The 23878-nt window shown below is 41.2% G+C and overlaps 1 protein-coding gene across 1 annotated transcript in view; it reads right to left on the bottom strand.

Moving 5' to 3' along the window:
* Nucleotides 1-4550: 4550 nt before the first annotated feature.
* Nucleotides 4551-23878, bottom strand: part of HELZ (helicase with zinc finger) — a 72056-nt gene continuing 52728 nt past the window's right edge. The window contains exons 21-30 of the mRNA XM_082492220.1: nt 22835-23039; nt 18950-19001; nt 17868-18061; nt 15221-15431; nt 14698-14777; nt 13975-14542; nt 13365-13605; nt 11705-12218; nt 8553-8805; nt 4551-7319 (exon numbers count right to left, since the gene is read on the bottom strand). Of these exons, the coding sequence (XP_082348346.1) occupies nt 6988-7319; nt 8553-8805; nt 11705-12218; nt 13365-13605; nt 13975-14542; nt 14698-14777; nt 15221-15431; nt 17868-18061; nt 18950-19001; nt 22835-23039 (2650 nt within the window). The 3' untranslated portion in view covers nt 4551-6987. The remainder of the gene's footprint in view (nt 7320-8552; nt 8806-11704; nt 12219-13364; nt 13606-13974; nt 14543-14697; nt 14778-15220; nt 15432-17867; nt 18062-18949; nt 19002-22834; nt 23040-23878) is intronic.

The raw sequence follows: 23878 nt of genomic DNA, 5'->3' as shown, positions 1-23878 counted from the left end.
GTTCTGCCATATCTAAACCTCTCTGCCATGGAGCTGATAATGTGTTTTCAGAGAGTTAATAAAAGTAATTGGCCTTCGTAACAGAAAAAGAAGAATATAATGTTGTTGGGGGGAGCTGCAACCAGTTGAGCTTTCATTCTCTCAGCTGAGCAAACAGCAGTGAATGACCACCAAAACTTCAGGAATGTAGCATGGAAACATAAAAGAATTGTTCCTGCTGGCAGGGGGTCATCAGAGCGAAATGGGGATGGGAACCGGTCTGCTGGACAGCCCAGAGGAGCACATGTGGGTTTGGGGATGGACTGAGAACCAAGTGGGAAACGTGCACCAGAGAGAGGAAGGGCAAATTAATCTGCAGAACAAGTAACTACCACCAGCCACCATGAAATCCTGAGCGTTGGTCCTGCCACTACCAGTCCCACGGACATCTTCGGTCATGTGTGCCCTGGGCACGTGCCATTTGCCACTCCATAAACCAAAATCACTGCCCGTCCCCTCCTCAGGGCACCCACACGGAGGTGCCCCGGGGCATCGCGTGTGACACGGTGCTGCGAGATTTCAGTTCCTGAAGTCTGCCCGCCCCACTGCAAAGCCCGAGTGTTAAGTCCCAGAGTCAATGCAACAGAAGGCGTGAAGATTTTGGTTTATGTAAGAGTAAGATCTGCTGGTAGGCACAAGGCGGGGAGAGAATCTGCTTCCCTTATTTTTAAATGCAGAAAAGGTGCCAGACTAACAACCCCGAAGCACAAAAGCGCCTGTTTGGTGAGCAGCTGGCTGGGCTCGCAGCGCGGCGTTTAGCCGCAAAGAGCAGCAGGAACAACCCAGCCCCAGCCGGGCCGGGGAGGACGAGCTCGCCCCGAGCCCGCAGGAGGGGGTTTATAGCGTGCGAGGGCGCAGAGATGGGGGCGTGCAGCGAGGGAAGGGGGCATTCAGAAATCTCGGTACAAACCCCTCCTTTTCCCTTAGTCCGTGCCTGAAAAGGGCCGGCATACGCCCGACGCGCGGGTGTTTGACCGCCCTGGCACGTAGTTTATAAAGGCACAGGAATACCTACTTAATTACTTCTTTTTTTCACTGATCCCTTTCCACTCTGTTCCTCCCTTGTGGCCATCACCTCTTTTTTCACCCTACTTTGGCACTTGTGGAAATTCTATCTAGAAGGTCTGAAAGATCTGAGAATTTTTGCTCCCCGCTGCGATGAGGTCCTCGGCCCCGCTGCAGAGGGGCACTTTCTCTCCGGGGCTTGACAGCTCCTGAGGAACACACCCGATACGAGAGGTCACCAACATCAAGAGACGGCTGTTTGCAGCGCTGCGGTTCTGCCAGCCCCGGGGGGGAGGGCCCCGGAGATGGACACGGAGCCCTCGGGCTCCATCCCGGCATTGGCACGCCGCGACCCTGACCAGTGCGCAGAAACTGTTTGCAGCATAAACTTCATTTTCAACTTTGCTTAAAATAAGCTTCTGCTTTCCAGGGGGGACAGCGGCCCTTTGAATGCTGTATTATTATTTTCATAACTTAAATACCGGAGCATCAGGCTGTTCTGTACCACAAATTACACCCACAGCAACAGCATCGGTTTTAAAGGCACCTATTCAAATTACTTTCCCTCTCCATTATCACCAAAGGGGCCAGAAAAGAGCGTCACGTCTTTGTTTTGACTGAAGTTGAGGATGAGATGGTTCTCGCTTTGTCAGACTTGATGGATGTTCTGGCTCCGGTGAAGCTACCGAACATAAATTCGAGCCACAGAGACATCCCGTACGCACACGCTGCATCTAGAGAGACAGCGAGCTGCTTTTCTGCCTTCTACAAAGAAACGCAGAGAAGGGAGTAACCCCCAATTTCTGGCCTGCTTTCCTCTGAACAGACCCTCCCGGCAGCCCAGGTCTGTTTCGGCAGGGCTGCGCCCCAGGGCCCGGGTTCAGTTGTGTGTCCACTCCCGCCGGTCTCACTGGGAACCCTGGGAAGACCCTGATGGCTTTACAGGAGTTCTCCTGTGAAAGCATCGGCCCTTCAGGAAGGAGCAAATCTTATGGAAAACAGACTGACTACATCTTCTAACCAGGCTTGGATAATTCAGATCCCAGAGCATTCTCTGTTAATTTATCAGAAGCATATATTAATCCTCAATGAGGTAAAAACTTTTCAACGTTTCTCAACTAAAGCTAAAGTCGCCAAAAAAAAAAATCCCACACCGAACTGACACTTCCATCGCATTTGCTGTAAATCCTTCCACCTCTCTTGAACGAAATAAAAGAAGTTCGGATGAGTCCAGCCTCGCTCCCAGACACGGCGAACAAAACGATGCTGGCGCGAGCACTGCTGGACCAACAGAAACGGCCCATATTTCATGTCAAGGAATACGATGTGCAAATTTTTATAGGGACCATAGATCACCACCATCCGTCTCGACAAGTTAATTGTCCCCAGTTTGTCCAGGAAAACTAGAAACTTCAAAAACCTAACAAAACAAATGAAATGAGTTGAACGATGATACGGGCAGAGCGCGAAGCGCCACGGGCTTATTGCTCTGCAAATGTGCGGGCTCCGATACGCTTGAGTTCGCTCTAAAAAGAAAATTTAGAGCGGTCAAACACACTGCTCTCAGTGCTACGGAGAGATACTACATACATAGCTAAAGAATTGCTTATAGAGCGTGATCTCTGTGAGAAAAAAAAAAAACAAAACCAGCTGAACTTGACAAATCTGGGAACAAAAGATTAATTAATCAAAGTAGGGAGCAGTACTCACAGGGTTTGTAACGTCGATGGAAGCACCGGCGTACTGCTCGGGGTCAGCAATGCCACAGCCCACACAATTAAGTAAAACGGTACCAACTACGCTAGATGACAACTTCCAGGAGAAAATATGGATGGCAGAGCTTTGGTTCTAAGCAGCCGGCTTCCACGCGCAACAGCTACTTATTAGTTGCGTTGCGGAAACACTTAGGGCCGCCATTTGAAGAGCAGCTAAGCATTAGAGAGGGTGATGATTTCTGCTCGAGAACGCAGAGGGGGATCGTCCCCACGACGTGCTCTCGGTTACGGGGAGCTCGGCGCTGCGGGCAGACCCCGGAACGCGTCCCCAGGTGGATCCCCGCACTTAAGCATCCTACCGGGAAGGGAGCGCGGCACACGACCGATGAGCACAGAGCAGCCGGAGAACCACGGCAGCGAGACGGGGACGCACCGGGAAAGCTCTGCCCGAGGCCTCGACTGCAGCGGAGCTTCGCGCAGAAACAGGCGAAGCGGGCGAGCTGTGGACGAGCACATTCCTATCCCACACGGTAACGGCGTACCCGGGACACCAAAGGGAAGCACCGCACCGTCAAAAGGTGTAACCGCTGCTTCAGAATCCACCTCCCGGCTCAGCGCTGTGCCCACGGAAGCGAGCAGCATCTCCTCCGCTTTCCTTTTCTGGCTCAGTAAGGCCAAGTCTAAAGCTTGCAGCTTCGTAAGAATTCGGTCTTCAGACACACACAGGGAAACCTACCAGCTGCGTTCGGTAAGGAGCTTTTTAAAGGGTAGAAGCTCTATTTGAAATGCAAAAAAAAAAAAAAAAAAAAAAAATTTAATTTTTTCAAGTTCACATAATTTCTTTTTAAGTCTTTCTCTCAATTCTTTATTAGTTCTTAGCACCACACTGACAACCTCCCATGAGGCATCCTGATTTTTCTCCTGAAAAACTGGAATTAAAAGAGAATAAAACCAGAACTTATTCCTGATATTAAATACAAGCTTTCTAAATTTAGATCGGGATGACCTTGTCATTTAAATTTTTCACAGACAACAACGGGGGTTTATTCCTGGACAAGGAGCACGGGATTTGGCACCAACTGTACTTTTAACTGTGTCATTTTAGCTATAAAAACATCAAGGAGCCAAATACTCAGTCGGTGTATATGCCCAGGCCTCCACTCGTCTCCTCTGAGTTGAGACAATTTACACAGACCGAGAATCTAAACCCGTAATTCTGAATTTTCACTGTAACTGCAACAGTTCCATATTTACAGTGCAGCCTGAGCTAGTGCCCACCGGAGCCATCAGTAAGGCTTAATTTGATTTTAATAAGAGTTCAATTAAAGCCCTAGAAGAGTTTACGATACAGCTTTGGGTTTTTTTTAAACAGCTATGACTTCAATAAACATTGGGCAATTTGCTCTAAAAAGGAAAGATCCCACTCAGGGCTATGTACGTGACATATAACGGCTAGACAAGATACTTCAAAATAAATAATCTCTTGGAAAACGACTAACTCTTAAGAAATGCAACTGATTCGTGCTACCCATTTCCAAAGCTGGTAGTCAGGAGACCTCTACGATACCATCCCCAAACTCCTGGGTGAGAGCGCTTAGGAAAATCCGGAACCCAAACCAGCAGAGATTTTCATGAAGTTATAGAATTGAAATCGTCAAGTCAGAGAGAAAAATGCTCCTTTTATCCATGATGTTTTCAGTGCCGATAAAATGCCGGTGTAAAACAGAACAAAATGTGGCGAGATGCGACCATCTCCCCCTTAACTAATTGACAGATAGCAGTAAATTAACAAGTGATGTTTATTAGTTTAATATTCAAATATGGTGAACAGAATCAAAAGACTGCTCCATATAAATGAGTGATTTTGAAACCCCTGAAATTACAATGCCGACTCGGCGAAGTGAAGTGCATTTGAGCCCTACCTCTCCTCTGCCATAGCCTTGCACACCTCATCAAGAACTCGGAGACTACAACGTTCAGGCACACGGAGTCTCCTCCTCGGAGCGCAGCGCCAGGCGCTCCGGGCAGGAGAACTGCCACAGTTCCGCTGAAATAAAGAGACCGAGGCGAACTTACGCCGAGCACACGCCCGGCCCTTCCAAATGAATTTCCCAGGGACCTCTTTCTGCAGCCGTCAGCTCGGCAAAAAACCATTTTACAGTAGTTTCGCTTGATTCAAGGCTGCAGGATTTGGCCTCCGCTCATTTTTGGGTCCTCATTTTTGATGCCATACGCTGAAGTGCTAAGCATAACTTGGCAGGGGCTTTCCCCTCTCCCAGCATCTTTTGTTTGGTATAGACATTAGGAAATAAATTAACGAGTTATGCGTGCTTTTCTTTACAGCAAAAAGGAGGAAAAAGTTTTTCAGATAAGTTTCTGAATCATGAACCAGCAAAGATTTATAATAAAAATTTATATGCAAACCTCTGCAGTGTACTGAGTTTAAATCAACCCCATTATATAAAGACCTTTGCCTTAAAACATAAAGTCCAATGCAAAAAAAAAAAAAAAAAAAAGCCCAAAAACAAAACCTGATTGTAACCAGAGCAAAAATCTGATTGAATACAGCAGCAGCCACTGCTCATTAGTAATGTGTCCCATGGACAGCTGTAAAAATCTGCAATCACCCCCACACAGCTCTAAAATTTTAATTCTCGTATGTAGCGAGTGGAGGAATACCGCAAATCCACCCAGCTCAGTCCCTGTAAAATATTTCCCAGATTTAAAGTTATTTCTTCAAGTGTAAAAGGAGGACTACTTTCTCTGGAGAAACTATACAAACGCCCCTCTCCATCTCCCCAGCTGCAGAAGTATGAACAGTGCGCAAGACCAGAAATCTTTATGGACAAAGCCTCTCTTCCGAGTTTTCATTCACACTTTTTTCTTTAATTTTTAAATATCCCATAATTAATTTTTTTTTTCAGTTTGTATCCCTAAAGGGCCAGGTTTGTGGAGAACTTAGCAGAACTCATGTAGATAAATAACCTGGTAACCATTCTGATCCCCAAAAGATTTAGATTAATTTGGATACAGCTTTGACAAACATTAAATCTCTTCTTTAATGATGTTCCTCAAACAAAACAGTTAGCAAAATATCTGAATTTCCTTGTATAATGTCACATTTTAATGTAAACATCAAATAATGTACCAAAAGTTTTACCGGGGGGAAAAAAAAAAAATTAAAGCGGCACAATTCTTTATACCACTGGAGAAGGGGGGAGGAAAAAGCCAGATTACAAACATTTACACATGCATAGTGGAAAAAAAATTAAACAAACAAACAAAAAAGTATTTTACTAAATTCACGCATTTTTTTTTAAAATAGTTATTAAATCTACTAAGCACCAACATACCTAAAAATTTATTTTCAGCTTCATGATTCATTTAAAAAACCTATCAAATTAACTTTTCAAACAAGCTTATATTACTAGCTTGTCCAAAAATAAAATGTAGAGTTTTTTTGTTGGTTTTTTTTGTTGTTTGTTTTTTTTTTGTGGTTTTTTTAATTATTTTTTTAAAGTATACCAATACTTTTTATCTGAATGTTTCCAAACAATGGCATAGGTGTCTGCAAAGAATGCCTTTACTGTACCCTACAGTGGATGGAAAATACAATACCACATCATACAGAATCTAAACCTATAAAAGTCTGAGAATGCAGCATCCCTTCACAAAAAAGCTGATAAAACTGAAAGTATTTAGAAGATGCTGCACCTTTATTTAAAAAAAAAAAAAATTAAATGAATTTAAGCAGAAATAACATACATTTTTACATTAACTGGCCATTTCTGGTACAGAAACCCAGCATAGTATGCTAATGTTATTGAATAAATGTAAATGCTACTTACAATCTTCTTAAATACAATTTAGACAAACTTTTTTTTCCTTTTTTCTTTTTTCTTTTTTTTTTTTCCTTTTTTAAAGTTGCACAGGTAACCTCTCAGCTGCTAGTTTAATGCAACATATCATTAACATTACACAAATTAAAAAATAACGTGTGTGTGTTTTCCTACAGAAAAGCTTCCAAAAAACCGACCCACGTCAAAAAATGCAAAATAATGGAATATAATTAAAAAATTAGTTGCAAGTCTAGCAGCAAAGCAATTAAGTGAGGATATATTTACTAATATAAACAAAGGGAATATTTGCAACTACAGGTGAAGCCCCAACTATCTTAGATCTACGGACACAAATAAAAATTAAATTCTCTCTAAAAAAAATAATCTGATTATTTAAAATAGGAGTAAAAGCCATTGCTACCTGATGAACTACCTAGGCTAAGTTCCTGAAACAAAGACAAAGGGTCGCTATTCTTTTTCGTCTGCTCAGGAGGAGGTTTGGGCTTTGGCGGAGCCCGCAGAGCACTCGCGTAGGACATGACGGGCTTGCTGCCGCCGGCGTTCTGCTGGCTGCTGCTGTTCGACTCCACGATCTGCTTGTTGGGCATGAGCGGGGGGAACTGGCCAAGGTGTTGCAGCACGCTGTAGTTGAAGGAATTGGAGAGCTGTATGTTTTCGGCCTTCAGGTGTTCCTCTGGGGGCTTGACCGTCTTCGGTGGAGCTGCGAAAGGAGTAGCCAGAGTTTGTCTGAATGAACAGCTCTGACTAAGGAAATCTATTACAGTAACCCCAAAGCAAGAACGGAGGGGTACGGAAACTACCTCTCCCAGTAATCTTCCCCCCCCCCCCCCCTCCCCCCCCAGTTTTCTGTGTTTAGTCACTCTGGGTCCTAGAAAATTTCTTATTCTTATTATTCTATCTAGCTTCGTTTCCAACTATTGGATCTCGTATGACCCAGGTCTGCAATGCCGAGAAGACTGATTGTTAAACATCTTCTCCACGTGCGTGTACCTACAGAGTTCGTAACACTGAACCCGCGACTCTGCCCCGGCAGATTTAGCCGATGCACTGAAGGTAAGCTGCTGCAGAAGGGGATATACTCTAAACACTTTATCCTGAACACTTTACACTGAAACAGCACAAAGAGTACTTCATTCTTCTTGCTTTATAGCTTAATAGGCTAAAATTAAAATTTACAGCACCATATATAATTCATTCTCAACCAGCAATTCAGACTCTTGAATGCCAACCAACTAATTATTGATATTTTAGTCTGAATGCATTCCTGCTAATTGATACGTTCTTGCTCCACATTTAACAACTCTGGTAACTATCAGAAAAAATGGTGCTTTAAACCATAGGTATAAAACCACTGACAAGTGAGTTTCCTGAATCCTAATGGGGTACATTACTTTTGTCTGGAGAATTCTGCTGTCTTATGGAGCTAGAGAAACTCTACGCTCAAATGCAGGTATACGTCCTATCTAAAATAGCCTAGGACTTGGGCAACAGATATATTCTGTAATTATTTCAATCTCTACATGCATGAAATGCACATACAAAAATGTACCATCATATGAGTACAAAAGTAGAGAAACAAAGTACACAGTGAAGTTTCTCACTGGAAGGGTCACACACAGCTTGTGTTTGATGAAAGTACTCAAAAAAAAAAAATCCAACCCGTTGAAAACTTGAATGAATGAATACTTCAAAAATCTTTGCTTAAATTCATTTCAGGATTTGAAGAGATGGCAGAAAACATTTTTGGGGGAAAAAACCAAAAACAAACCCCCTCCAAAAAACCCAAACCCCCCAAAAGCCCAAAACTACAAAAAAATCCCCAAACCCAGAAACCAATCAACCCTTTCATTTAGACTTGCTCACTCCAGCCCAAATAGTCTACTCAAAGGAGCAGAGAGAGAAGCAGAGAAGCAAAGCTGAAGTCTGTACCTACCTAACAACTCCCGGGGTGGAACTGCTCTGTTGGCGCCGTTGCATGGAATGTTTGGGTATGGGGCAGATGAGGAGGAGTTTACCCACAACTCAGGTGATGAATAGTTGAAAGATGACTGGTTACTGTGGTCCTGAAGCTCTTTACACTGACCAAGACTGTCTTGAGGAGTGCTTAATTCTTCAGAACAAGCCTGGACTGAACTAGAGGAAATTCTTCTTTGGTACAACGGCCTGCCTGGTCCTCTTGGTTCATACTGCGAACAGAAAAACAAAACAAAAAAAGGCCTTTTGCTCCTTTTATTCAACTGCACGTATCAAATACCATTTTTCCATCCGATTTTTTCCCCTGCAACATCTTATGAAAGAAAAAAAGGAAAAAATTGTGCCTTGCATTTAGAAAAAAAAAAATTAATATATTTCAAGTTATACGTTGCATATTGCAGTCACTGATAATGTATTTTAATCACACAAAACTGGCACAGAATTCTAAAGGAAGTGCAGAGGGTGTCAACTGAGATTCCTTAATTCTCATCAACCTTTACATCTCACACTCCTACGCGGGAGGTGTATGAAGTGGCAAGGAGGGAGATACTCCGCATTTGCAAAGGAAGCACAGAAACATACAAGAGCAAAAGCCAATGTTCAATTACAGTGCACAGAGGAAAAAGACGGCTTTCAGTTTCCAAAGGACAAACGAGCGACTTGTACACCAGGATTTGGGGAAGCACGATACATCTGTATACTGGATTTTGCGTATGTACGAGAAGTGTGTGCCCTCAGGAGAAATAACACAGAGAATTTTATCTGAAACCACAGAAATTACTTGCTTCCACAAACCCTATGGATCACGTAGATGAAAAGGGCGGGAGCTCCATTAACGACCCTGTTGGCTTCAAGAGTTCAGACTTAATGACTCTTTAAACTTTCTCAAGATTCAAAGCAAGTCTGTTGTATGACAGTTTATTTTTAAAAAATAAACATAGTATTTGCTCCCTTCTGCACTGTACTGACAAGAGCACAAAAGTCACATCTGTACTCGGTAAAGTCAAAATCTGTATTCAGTAAAGTCAAAATCTGTACGTGGTAAAGAGAAAAAGCAAACATCCTAATGAAATGTGATAAAAAAATTAGCTAAATAAACATCAAATAACTTGCTTGCAATGCCCTAATATTGTTATTATATCATCCACAAAAAAATATTCAGAAAAAAAAGAAGTGCATGAAGGAAAACCGTACTATCTCATTATAGCTGCCACACTACTACGGTACATCAAGGGAACGGCCCTTCGATAGCCGGTCGCTCTGCTCTCTTGAGCGTATTCTTCCATAACAACAACAACAAAAAAAATCATTCAGAAGTTACTGCCCGAATCACACCCAAAAACTATACTTTTTTTGAGTTTAACAGGCAACTTTGGTAAGCAATGAGGAAGTTACCAAAGTCCTGGACACTTGCACGTACAGGAGCAGGCACAGTAACTGAAGCATTCCCTTTGATATGCAGTTCAAATCTGGTTTGACTGAATACATGCAAAAGCTTTCAAGTATCGAGTCAATGAACAGTTTTATAAATAGTGATTGAGAAAGCAGTTTAGTAAGGATACCAAAAGTCATGACATCCCCCCCTGACACCTGCCTTATATGAGGGATCTCTGTTAAAAATACACCTAAAACTGAATTTTGATTTCTTTGTGTATTCAGTCCTACCTACCAGCTGAACTAGCAGTCTTGGAAACTTTACAAGCAAGTCTCTGTCTTGTAAGGTTTTTACTGCATTTGGCATTTCTGTCACATAGTTTGAAAGGAAGAAGAAATAAGAACTAAACCGAATTTGCACTAATTACACAAAGGCCCACTCTATTTGTCCTCAGATAGCAGGAGCTGTCACAAACTCTATAGGATTATTTATTAGTTTATTAGTGCTGAAAAGCCATTGTTCCTACATCCCGCTGTACTGACGGCATTAACTGTTGTCACAAAGTATTAGATTTTATACAAGGTGGTACGTCCTAATGGACCGAGACATAGAATTTCCAAATGTCTATAAAACTTTACTACAGCTCTAGCTGGGCCTGAGGACTCCCTTAACCTCTCCGGATCTGTATAAGACAGAAATCTGTAAAATGCACTGGAATTCAATTTTAGTTATTTTTCTCAGGCACATAAACTAAATATTTCCTATTTTCAGAAGTCAAAAGACAATTAAATATGTATTATGTGGGATAGTGATGAGCAGGGATGCCCCCGTGGCTCCTGTAAAAACCCTGACAAAAACGCATCCCCGAATGAGCCACTTAACTTCACGTACAAATATTGGATTACACGCGCTCAGTGCAAGATTATCTGAGAATATGAATCCCGACATTCCTGGAATACAACCTGGCTCCAGCATACCCCGTGTCTACATATCACACGCTCCTTAGCACTCCGGATTCCAAGAGGGGTTAAGCGCTCCTGTTCAGAACGTGACCTGTCCCAGCTGTGTGCTCGCATAGTCTGCGCCCCGTTCCGCACCCCCTCAGAGTCCGGAACAAAAAAAGCTCGAGAGGGGTAGAGCCAGCTGTGGTGTGGCAGGGTTTGTGCCGGACCCACAGCCACGCAGCACAGCTGGGTATCTCGGCACTGATTTCCAACACTCTGAACCCCCAAAATACACGGGATGGCACAATTAGCTCAGGCCAGGCGGGATCTGTTGAATCAGGTTTTGGACCACGTTGAAACAACTGTACTGCTCCGGTCTCAAGTTCGTATGGAAAGTAACTCCACCATATTCACGGTTTAATACTGAGCCAACTGGCTGGCTGAGTCAAGCTGACTTTCCAGAGAGTCATTTCATGCGTCTTCACCGAGGGTGTGGTTAATTTGCACTCCAGATAAACGACAGGCAGATAATAGAGCCATGATTGCAAGAAAACTCTGAGTAACATTCAAGAAGCCAAGACCTCCCCTTTAGTAGAGAAAATGTGATACCTGCAGTGATGAGAACCACGAATACGCGCAAGGTGAACAGAGAAGACGTAGAGGAAAATTTTTACCGCACAGAAATTCCCAGTGTGAGCTTTTAACACGTGAGGTATTTTGCATTCATGACCACTTTAAAATATAATCTGATATTAAAATGACACAATTGCATACGCAGACAAAAACGCCTACCTCTTCTAAGCTGTGGAGCGAAGAAGCAGATACTGCTCGAGATGCGAGTGGATGAAATGGCTCCTGACCGACTGCATGCTGATGATTCTGTATTTGTATAAAAGGGTTTTGTTGCGACCTATGGGGCAATGGAGGTATACCATAATGAAAGCCCTGCCCCATAAGGTGATTCTGCTGTAGGTTAGCATAAGTCCATGATCCATCAGGTTGCAGGTATTTCAAGGGAGATGGGGTTATATGTTCGGATGGCATTGAGAAAGGGGGATTGTATATTTGGGGTAAATGCTGCTGAAATGCTGGGTTACTGGGTATTTCAACGTCTCTGTTGTTTTCAGTGAAGTTAGGAAAGTGACCACTGTGGTTAGAGTTGCAGGAAGGAGAAGGGAGTGCTGGTGGGCTTCTGGGCTGAACTTGTCTGTATTGCAACAGTCTTGACTGAGGGGGTGGCATTTCGGCTAAGTCCCGACTTTCACTTTGATCACGGTGTGACAGTTCTCTGAGCAAATCCTGGAATCTGTATTGACAGAATAAATGTATCAAGAAAAAGAAAAATTTTGCTGAAATCCCACTCTTTTTGAGGTGGAGAAAACTCAAAGCACAAAACACTGAATTTAAATATACTCATCTTTGCGCTTACTGACCCTAACTTCAAAGGATATGACTGTGAGCAATCAGAAATTAGGCACAAGAGGATTAACTGGATGAAATACCTACCCGAATCATCTCAAAGTTTTAATAACTCTTGAGATTTTCTTTTCAGTCAGAAGAATCAATTTTTTGTTATCTCTTAAGAGACAACTGAGGTAAGGATTTCCTGCTTTATTATACAACGCAAAAAACTTTGCATAGTTAAAGAAAGTTTTAACCCCTTAAAAGGCAAAACCCAGAACAATCAGGGATTCCCCTCACTTGCACAATATACTTCCAGACTTCTTCAAAAGGTCAAGAATATTCAAGTCAGCACTTCACAGAGTCAGATAAGAGAGCATTTAGATGCTTTACCATGGCTATAACAACCCAGATGGAAAATAAAGCATAGTGGGAGATGACAGTAAACAGAGGCACTTTAAAAATCCAGCCTTTACAGTATACATGATTAAAGCTGATGACTGCTGGGACCATTTTCCTGTTTCTATTCAACAGCTTCCTTTCTTGCCCCCTAATGCTCCACCTTAAATATAAGCATTTTTTCAAAACCTGCTTTTAAAAGCAAAGGCTTTTTGAAAAGGAAGAAAAGTTTAGGTTTTATTGGGGAGCAGTGTTTGGGGAGGGGTTGGTTTGTTTCTTTTCAAGCACAGAAATCTGAGACTGCTAATTCCATTTGAAGAATTTACAACTTAAACAGGCCTTAACTACACTCGGACACCTCTTTTATAAACCCAAGGTTGTTACTATCTATTCTTTATTCCATAAATACAGCACTGAAAAGCTCCATAAAGGTATTTTTTCCACTACAGCTTTACTACCCAATATACTAACAGAATAAAGCATAACACACAGTAAAAGCACAGTCGTAAGTCAGCCTGCCGACTACTTTAACCTTCATAATACCAGCAGCAAAAAGCAATACCTTTAAGTGTCTTGCGCTTGCTCACAGTGTTACAGATAGGTGCCCACTGCTCAATTTTATACAAGCTCTGATGACTCATTAAACAAATACCTTGAATATGTTGCCTCTGTTTCATCTTCTGTATTACTGGCAAGTTTCCAGTTTGCCCTAACTTGCTGCTGTTGATGCAATCCAATTGGTTGCTGAGGAAGATGTGGTAGATGAGGATGGTGATGGTGTTGATATGGAATAGTGCCTTGACTGAGATAGGCATTATGTTCATTCCATTGCTGTAACCTGGCTTGTTGTTGCTGCCTTATTGTTTCCAAAGCTACATTTCCATGCATACGATCTACAAAAATAGTTTTAAAAAAAAAATTTATCTAATGCCCCTTTTTAAAGATCTTTACGTCAGAAAAAAAAGAATACTTTTTATACAGTATATTCCAGGGCCTATTAGACACTAACTGCATTGCAGTGTATAACCTGGTTATTTAAATCATATGGAAAATCATATAAACATGAATCTTCTAATAAAGTGCTGAATATTCAAACATGCCTCAGGCAGCAAATTATGCTCAATGACATTACTTACGGAAACTAACCCAGCAATGACCCAATTCAGAGCCATGCGCCTGAAAAGGTAAATACCTCCCTTCATTTTCACTTCAATGTAGTTATAATTGCACACTCTGAATTTAAATAAAGAAAAGTCACCTACCTAAAGTGTCCCCTAAGGGCATTCCTGATGGATTCTCTTCAATGAAGTTGTTCAAGTGGGTTGGCAGAACAGGGTTGTGCTGTGCAATAGGCCTCAAAGGATTACTGACTTCTTGTAACATAGGCGGGGGGTGTTGTTCTGAAATCACAGCATCTACAGCAGGAGAATGTGGTCGGTGGGGAATCGGATTATTAAAAAAAGATTGGCTGGGGCCTGCCTGGAAAGCAGGGGAAAGCTGCGAAGGTTGTGGAGGCTGCTGACTCAAATGGTTATGCTGCTGAACTACCTGGCTTTGCTGGGGTGGCATTTGGTTTTGTTGTTCAGGCAAATGATTTTGTTGTTGACCTAAAAGGTTTTGCTGCTGCTGCAGAGGATATGGCTGCCTTGGTATCTGTGACAGGTGCTGGAAGTGGCGGTTGGGAACTGCATACTGCGAGTGGGGTGGGGTGAGATGTAGATTCAGCTGCCTGGGGTTAAGATTATCTTTGCGATGAAATTTAGCATTAGGATAACCAACACTGGAACGTGACTCTGGGCTTCTATTCTGAGAATTTGCTTCTAAGTCAACCTAGAAAAAGAGAACGAAAAACTTTGACAATTCACATTAAACAAACAAAAAACATGTCAGTAAATAATAAATTCATTAAGAGAGAGAGAGAGAGAGAGTATTAAAAAACAAAATGAAACAAAACACACCCGCAAACCCAAACAAGACAAACCCACCTGCTGCTTGGATTCCAAAGGTTTCTTCTCAGGTGTTCGAATTTTACTGATTTCAGGTCCAGCAGTGTTTTCACTTTTACCTAAAAACATTTAAGAAATCAATTGGTTTCAATGGAAATTTTTTTTTTTTTCCCCAGACACTGGAAAATTTAGACTTATTTGTATAGCATTTACAGCATCATAGACATTTAATATAATTTACCCAAATGACACTTTTTTTTAATCTCTGCACTTTGTTCATTAATCATCACTAAGTAGTTCTTCCAACGTAATTGCAGAACACAGACAGACCAATTATACCCTCAACACATGCACATCCCAACTTTGTTTACTTCCTCCCCTGAATCCCACAATATCTTAGTTTTTTTATTAGTAAAGGCAAAGCACAGGTTATTTCCCCACCTCTGTAGATCCCTCGATGTCTTAAAAGAGAGAAAGAAAAAAATGCTTTCCACAATACCCCATTTAAAGTACAAACTCCCTCAAAACAAAACTAGCTTGCCAGGCAATTTCAACAACTAACCATTTCGACTTTGTTCATGTTGCTCCTTGTCTTGATGCTGAAGCTGCTGCTGTTGTCCTAGGCTAACGGGTGAATGATGACCCAGGCCATAAGGTATAGGAGACCCACGCCCATGTGCCTGTAACAGGTTCATATTATATGCCATAGCTGCTTGATGAGTAATGATTCGAGGGTCAACTGCAAACCTACCCTGATACCCCGTCCATGGTACCTACAGAATTAAAAAAAAAAAAAAAAAAAAAAAAAAAAGAAAAAAAGCAATCTGTTAAGATGCATTAAAGGAAGGAAAGTGACAAGCACACTGATATCAGATCGGTAACGAGCAGTTTTCCATGCATCGGATGACCTGGCACACTAACGCACAGTGCTGGAAAGGGAGAGCAATAAGGAGAGGCCGAGCAGCAAGGGGCAGAGAGCAGAGATCTGGAAGGACTACACTGGGGAAAAAAAAAAAAACAAAACAAACCCGTATCAAAACCCATCCTTGTTCCAGTGGTTTAAAAATTCCAAGAGAAAAGACTGACGGACAAATTGTATTTTAGTAAATTTTATATTATCTCTTCTCTAAATAAACAGAAGTGGGTGAAGTTCAAGAAAACAAAAAGCCCTTTCTCCCAGTAGGTAAAAGAGACATTAGGCTACGTCTCAGGGGGGAAACAGAGAGAAGCCTCTAACCTGAGGAATTCCTTATGGTCCTTTTACCACCTAGTGTTGCAGTCTCCTAACACGGAACGAGCGGGCATTCCATACCTCTGCGCCCACAAGACAGTGAAGTTAACAGGACTACTGGCAGAACCAAGAGACTATCCATATATTAAGAATGCCAGGGCCACTCCAAAGTGTCTATGCTACACGACACACGTATGGCAGATCACCTTCCTAAATATTTGAAGTAAAATCCACCTCCTGAAAGCATGTAAAAAAGTCAGGATTTTTTACAACATTTTAAATTTTATTCCTACAAAGAATGCAAAGGAATACAGCTCTGGATCAAATTAGTTCGATCTCACCCTGTAGGGAATTTATTAAAAGGAGGAAGCGTATGATTAAGAGGAGAGTGCAGGGAAAGTAATCATCAGCGCTCAGGCTGACAAAGCATCCTTTACTGGTGACAGCAGACAACCTCCTCATGTTTTTACCTTGGATATGGGAACTGCCTTAAACAAAGCAGAGAGATCATTTTATCTTACATGAATATCAACACATTTTCCTTCAGTCCCTACTTGTTGTAAGCGTAACAACTTTCACGCAATTCTTTTTTTAAGTTAGCATTAAGTTTGCCCTTGAAATGCACACTTTGAACTTTAGCTTTACGCTACTGTTGCATCTGTACAATCTCAAATCATCTCCAACAAGCTACTTTTCAAAAGCAGCTGTATCATTAGTACCTCAGTCTTCTCACTTAATTAATTGGAAAAAAAAAAAAAAACATCTTCAGGGAAGGTGAGCTCAAAATACTTATTTTTAATATATTTCTTTTGATTGGAAACACATAAAAATATATTAACCTTGGAACAATAAGACAGAACTTGTTAAATTATCTTTGTTTGATATTAACATAGTGTGAGCGAGCGTGACAAAGATACAGCTGCTGGCCTTCTCACTGCATTTAAATTTATCCATCAAATGCAGATTTCTAGTAAGGTAGGAAAAAGGAAAATTCCTTGACTTGGCAAAGAAACCCAATCTATAGCTGCCAGCTGATCTAACACACCCAAACTGAAACCAGAGCTTCTACAGCAAGTCCCCTACAGAGCATCCATAACCTAAATCACAGTAGAGGACTTATATAATTATTAAAAAAGAAATGAACTGTATGCCAATGTTTAGCACTACGCATGGAGTTAAACACATCTGCCTGTGTGGGTTCCATGTCCTTCATGTGTTCAGGAGTTGTGTACAACACAGATATGTTACTCCGCAACATCCCTTCTGCAGCCTTTGCTCTTTCCTCCCTCCAGAATAAGTGACTGTGGAGGTTAAAAATAAAGCAGACCGCTTCTTTAATTTGTGTAAGTTTTGGTGAGATAGTTGTATTTGTAATGCAAAATTCCATACATAAATGTTGCCTAAAAGACCTGATTAGGGATCTTCATTGTGTTCTCAAATGTCATTAAGGAAAAGGATTGGAGAGGAAACTGGTTTGCTACCAGGTTCTGGAAGAGGAAAACATCCCATTATGCTTATTTTTCTTATCACTTCACTTCAGACACCTTGCACTGCAGACATCCAAAGCTGGTAATTTAAACTGTATGAAGCCAATAACGAGAAACAAGCTCTGTCTGAATCACCTATGTCTCTCCAATGATTAAGAACTGGACGAGGCAATTAATTCAGATGCAGGTATCTCACGCCAGATGAGACAGATCCCACTGGTGTGCTTAAACTCAGAGCTGAGAAAATACACCAAATTACATGAACATTAAATTGCTTTTAGGCTGCCTGGAGTTATTTGGGGGAGCAGTGTTTTTAAGTCCTCATTTTCTGGTGGTCCTCTGCACATCCACTCGGAGAGCCAACTAAGCCGATGTATTTGAAGTAAAGTGCTGAAAAAGCTTGCAGAATATTCACTAACTGATTTTAGCATTCATTTTTGTACATACAATAATTGGGGGGGGAGGGGAGTAAACAGAAAATGATTTCTTACAGGCAAAGGCACAGACATGACCATATTTCCTCCATAGACAGCAGGTACGTATAGAATACTTGTCCCAGTGTGCGGATCTATCCTTTGAACAGGACTTGGAGATTTCCCCAGATTGGGGTGAGGTCCCAGAGGAGGAGGGGGAGGAGTATATGCTCGGATAGGATTTCCAATTAGAACAGAAGGATTGGGCTGAACTGAAAAAAAAAAAGAAAAAAAAAAAAAAGATATATAAAGACAAATAAAAGAAGTTATATACACAAAAAGAATATGAAGACTATTTCTTTCTTTTTTCACCTTAGTAGCATCTATCTGTATAAAGCATGTGTGCAACTCTCTAACAGCACAGGTCTGTAACACGGAGAGAAAGCATTAATCAAATTCTGTATCCCATTTCAGAAGTCTGAAGAGGCAGAAAACACGAGCTGAGATATAGACAAGCAGGTAGCTGGTAACTGCACTAATGAAAGAATGTCCCAAACCAATTAAATCTGCTGACAGTCAGAGCAGCTGTTAAACACTGCATCAAAAACTAGAATCATGCTCCCTTCTTTAGCAGGGAAGACAAGCTTTAAATTAGTGCTTTTTCAAATTACTAACAAAATTATTACCCTGTTGCATGCTAGCTTGCAAAAGTACGATCTGTAATATCTGGATATGTGACAGCAAAACGTACGTTCAAAGTTCATCATAAAACAGTGCCTGCAACTGTCCTGGTCTGAGGTAAAACAGAACCCACCCAAACCATGACAGCAATATAAAGTCCTAACTCTTACAGGGCGAATACACCGGTACAGTATTTTACATTATGAATTTCCAACACAGCCATTTTTAAGAGGCCAACAACAATGCTGCGTTAAGGCTCTGAAGTCAGTGTGCACAACACCTATAAAGGGAGAGTCTCGGAAATGCCCAGTGCCCACTTACCAGTCTATAACCCGTTTCCCAAACGCACACAAGAAGTAAATGGCTTTCAGATGGAGAACAGACCAGACAGTAACTTGACATAAATTGAGTATCAACTTCACTGGAGCCAATTGGTGTGAGCTCAGAGGAATTCCTTCAGTAACTGCAGAGATACTTACCAATTCCATCAGGTGGGAAATGGTCATTCTGGTTATGATGATGGACCTTGCCCTTTAAAAGGAAAAACAATAATAGTAACGGTTTGCATTCTTATGTAAACCAAAGCTTTTTATTTCGAGTGAACATTATAATTAAATATAAAATAGAGTTTGAAAGAAGTTAGCCCAACATTTTAGTCAACTGCCCAGTTCTATCACCTGAGTGTGAACTCACAAAGTTGGACATTAAATACCACTAATTCAATTAACCAGTGGGTCGTTACCAGTCCCTCTGGGGATACTCCCTCCCAAGGCCTGTTTTCAGATCCAAGGAGCGTTACAGCAAGCTACTTCGAGTTTCCTCTCTCACCATGTCATTTCCCACTTTTCCCGGCAGTTTTATTCCACCGCTCACCCAGCCTCGTTAGACAGCGCCTCCTCACCCCATCTTATGCTTCTGGACTTTGGCCCCATGGTGACTGCTCCCCCAGAAGTACAATACAGTAGAGTCAAGCACCAGAATACTCTGGGGAAACTGCTTTTCCCTGGTGAATTGTATGTTAGAAGAGGAGGTTAACAGAACCGAGTTACCCCTCCTACACGCTCATGAGTTTACAGCATGAACTAATTAGTTAATAGTCATAAATTGTGAGCGCATATTGAAATGCCAGTATGCTCTTAAGTCTTTTGCAGGAAAGGGATACCTTAATCTGGACCTAAGTACGTTGACAAATTTAAAATAAATCTAAAAATCCTTTGATGCTGCAAAACTTCTCTTGCCCAGGAGATAGGTCTAGGCAGTGTTCCAGCAGGCTGAGCAAATTAGGCAGGGCACAGAGACAGGCTGTTTGACAATGTTGACTCATGCATAAACCAGATTAAAGAACTGGTCTCTGAATTTTCCTCTCGTTTCCAAAATGAATTATTGAAAAATAAAATAATAATTGCTTTTCATCGTAGTACTTAAACAAAAGAAACCTGTTTATTCTCTAAAGGGAGCAAGATTCAATCTAAGAATGGAGAGGAGCTACATGCCTTAATCACTCATGGTTAGAACAAGGCATTTCTGTACCTGTTATGCTGTCGGTTAGCATCAAGCTCTGTGCAGCAGTCTAAGAAATCTCTGTTCTACCTACCATACTTGTATTTTATAGGGGCCATATTTTTAAAACTGAAATAGCAAATAATTACATAATTTCATAAGAACAGTTGTTCTGTCGAACTGCAGCTTCAGCACCTAACAGTATCAGATTGGTAAATGTAAGTCAACTGGGGCCATTTGTAAGTTGGGGAATGGAGGTGCTGGCTTTCTTTTGTCTTTTTCTTTTACTAGTTTCGATGGCTTAATGACTTTATTATAGTCTATTAATGACTTAACCGTTAAGATTCTCAAAGATTTCCAGACCAATTTAATTTCCCTACCCATCTCAGAACACCTAAACCTACACTTTCACTGATGGTGCCTGAGAGCACTGGAGTGCGGATGCACTCAGTTTGCTCTAAAAACTTGCTCCACCTTCAGACTATAAAAATCGACATTACGTAAAGGCACTTAGAGGAAACTCAGACCAAGATTCAGGTGACTTGAGGCACTGAACAGCCTCATCACTCCTAGGATGCCCCTTCAGTCAACAGACACAAGAAGAGAGTATTCTCCAGAGACTTAATCAGACCTGTGGTCCTCACTGACTGTATAAATATCTAGGACAACAATGCATCCCGATTAAGTGCCTGAATCCAGCCGAAAAGCTGGAGCGCAGGGAGCGAGCAGGAGATAGGCCGAGTTGTAAAATTCAGAGCCTAATTTACTGTACGCTCATGACCCTGCCAGAAGGTCCCACTTCTGAAAACTTTGCATTTCCGTATCATCACCGTTAATAAAGGCTGTGCCTCCCCAACTCTGCCATTCCTTCCGCACTGTCCCCATCTCCAGCCACGCCAAACAACGGCAGGTGAAGGCAGAAACTTTTTTTTTTTCCTTCTTTAAAAAATAAACAGCAAAGAGGTTTTTAGTGTCCTTGCATAAATCCAGGAGCAATTCCGCTGAATAAGAAGGTGCTTTTCTTACAAAATCACTTTTCACCACATGTGAGAAACAAGCCCCGAGCTGCAGGGATGTCCATAAACTCACCACAAAACACCGTATCAGAGGCTGTTCTCATTTTTTCCGCTACAAAATACAGCGGCACTAGGTTTTTCATCTTCCATCTTTTAATGTTAAATATTGTACTTGGGAAGTCCAAAATAAGCAAAGCTAACCATCTGCTTGTAAAACTTGAGCAAAGGGAAATGTATCACTTATCACAACCATTTTCTGTATGTGTTTGAGTATCACCTGCTCGCTTTACTGCTGTTACCGCACATGCTAGCTGTCAATTGTATTCAGAGGAAAGAGATTTCATTATAATTATGATATAGGTGGTTACAACACTTCAGATCTTAAACTGAAAATACAGTGCTGGCAGTTTGAAAGTGTCTCTTCTGATTTCTACAGCGCAAGTGCTTAGTTTACTAACGAACTGGAAGAAAAATAAAGAACAGCCTTCTTGCAAGACTCACTTCCCCCACCCACCCCCCCTTTTTTTTTTTTAAGATATTACACCTGCATTTTTAAATACTTCTCTTTCATTTTAGAAAACAAAAAATATTAATAGTGATGTTCTATTATTAAAGAAAATGCATTCAAGGCTGAAGCACTCATGAAAAATGAGAGTGCAGCAATGACTTTTTAAAGACAATAATTTTTTAATTTACGGTTTTCTGTAAGCCTAGTGTTTTGACACATGACTAGATGCTTTAGAAATCTGGTGTTTGTTTCAGAAAGTAATGCATCTTGATGAAGAAACCAAATGTTCTCACTTACAAACGCTCTTTTGGGAAGGACTGCCAGAGGGAAGGCTTTCCTTTTTGTACCGTTAAAGTTAAAAAGCCTGTCGTAAAAATTTCATTTAAATGATACAGCCTGCAACAAAAATCCAAAGGTATGGAAAATGCGTACATTTCTTCCTTCTTGTACAACAGAATTCATCACAAAGCTGACAACCTGCATTTTAGTTGCATCTCTAAACACAATTTAATTAAACTGTAATTCAAATTATTTTGAAATAAACTACAAAGAACTATTAAAATAGAATTGATTACTAATGTATCACCCCCCAAAAAACTCCAAAATTTAGTGTTACTCTTGATCATCCTAAGGAAGGTACATATTTTCATCACTTCTTTATCCGCTTTTATAAAAACAGCTGATAAAATTAGGGCTGAGTGGTAATTTCATCTCTCTGCCCTCTTGATGCTAATGAAATCTGGCCTTCTGAAGGACATTACCAGTGAGCTAATCTAGGCGATATACTGTTTTACGACATATTTTTAATTAAATCAAACAATTATCTTACGTAAGTCCTTGAATTTCAAATGTGGGGTTTAGATCAAACCAAATCACTTTTGGCTATTATTTCGTTGTTGCTTGTACTCCCTGCCACTGGCTATATTGACCCGTTGTTTCTCGGCGTGGAGTCAGAGCGCAGGATGCCCGGGACAGCCATTGCCTCTGTTCAGAGGGTTTCATTTGGCTTATCTAAACAGCGAGGCCAAGATCCGCGGCTGAAGCTCGTCGGGGTCATTGAAACCCAGTCAATGAACATGCCAGAGTGACCCAAGGTATACATTTTAGTGTGGAAACAAGGCTTGGACAACCCCAAGCCAGATTGCTAAAGACTGAATTATAATACAAGTCTAGAGCTTTCACTTGAAAATGCTGAGGATTCCCCTGGAATTCGCATTCGTATCTGATTGCATCGATGCCACTTTAAAATAACAGCTTGTTCCATAAACCTTTTATATCACTTCTCAAAAGGCATTTCTACATTCACTTTCTGGCAAAACTCACGATCAGTAAAACTTTACCTTTGGTGGTGACTGCTGCTGTTTGGCGGTATTCGCTGAATGTTGATGCCGAAGAGCTCGAGGGATAAACTCAGGAGCCAGTGGGTTCAACACATAAGTTTTCTTTAACTCCAAAGCTTCCAACTGAGCTTTGATCTGTTCAAATGTGATACCGTGGAGACTTTCATTCTCATGACATAGGGCAATAAATCTTTCCCAAAATTTCCTATGGAAAAAATTTTTAGAAACAGTAAAAAGGAGTAAGACTCGATGGCTGTTGTTAAAATTAAAACAGATTTAACACAAATGTGTGGCATTTTTATTTTTCCTGTATGCTCGTTTTATACACCAAGCCATCCATCCTGCAACCTGATCCGTGCATCTGAACCCCACAGCATAATGTAAAGCTCTCCTGTCATTTAAAATGGACGTACTGGTCTGTCCATGCATGTCAGATCGCAGCACTGTGTGTACCTCACATTTAGTAGTCATGCCACAGACAGGTCTATTTTTTCCTAGAAGACCAAACACAGTGAACACAGTGCTTGAAATTCTGGAAAGCATGTGATTTATGGAATTTATTAAAGCTCAAAGAGTCACAGGGATTATCCCAGAAGATGCCAAAAAGATTCTATGAATTTAGGCAGATCATTCAATTCCAGCGTCACAAATACCAAAGTTGAGATATACCCTCAAAACTAGCCTTGTGAAACACTTGAGAGTCACGTGAAGATTAACACGTCAGGAGTATCAAGAGGGCTTTTGAGATCCTCTGGTGGAAAACAAATAAAACCATAAATTTTATTGCATTGTCAGATATTTCTAGCATATAGAAGAAATTTCAAGCCAGAAAGACAACCATCAGATGACACATGACCTTCCCTATGAAAATTCTGTATCCAACTTTTTGGAGGGTGAAGGGGTTAAATAACCTGTAATAAAAGAACATTCCTACCTGTCTTCTGCTTTCTCATGACATGTCTTCTTTCTATTGCTTATAAAAAAGTCTTTACATTTTTTAGATCCACAGCAGGGTATATACAAAAATGTTACTCTTATGATAAT

The sequence above is a fragment of the Vanellus vanellus genome (assembly GCF_965231255.1).
Source record: "Vanellus vanellus genome assembly, chromosome: 17".
Taxonomy (NCBI): domain Eukaryota; kingdom Metazoa; phylum Chordata; class Aves; order Charadriiformes; family Charadriidae; genus Vanellus; species Vanellus vanellus.
The sequence above is the reverse complement of the archived record's forward strand: the minus strand, read 5'-3'. Positions and strand labels throughout refer to the sequence as shown.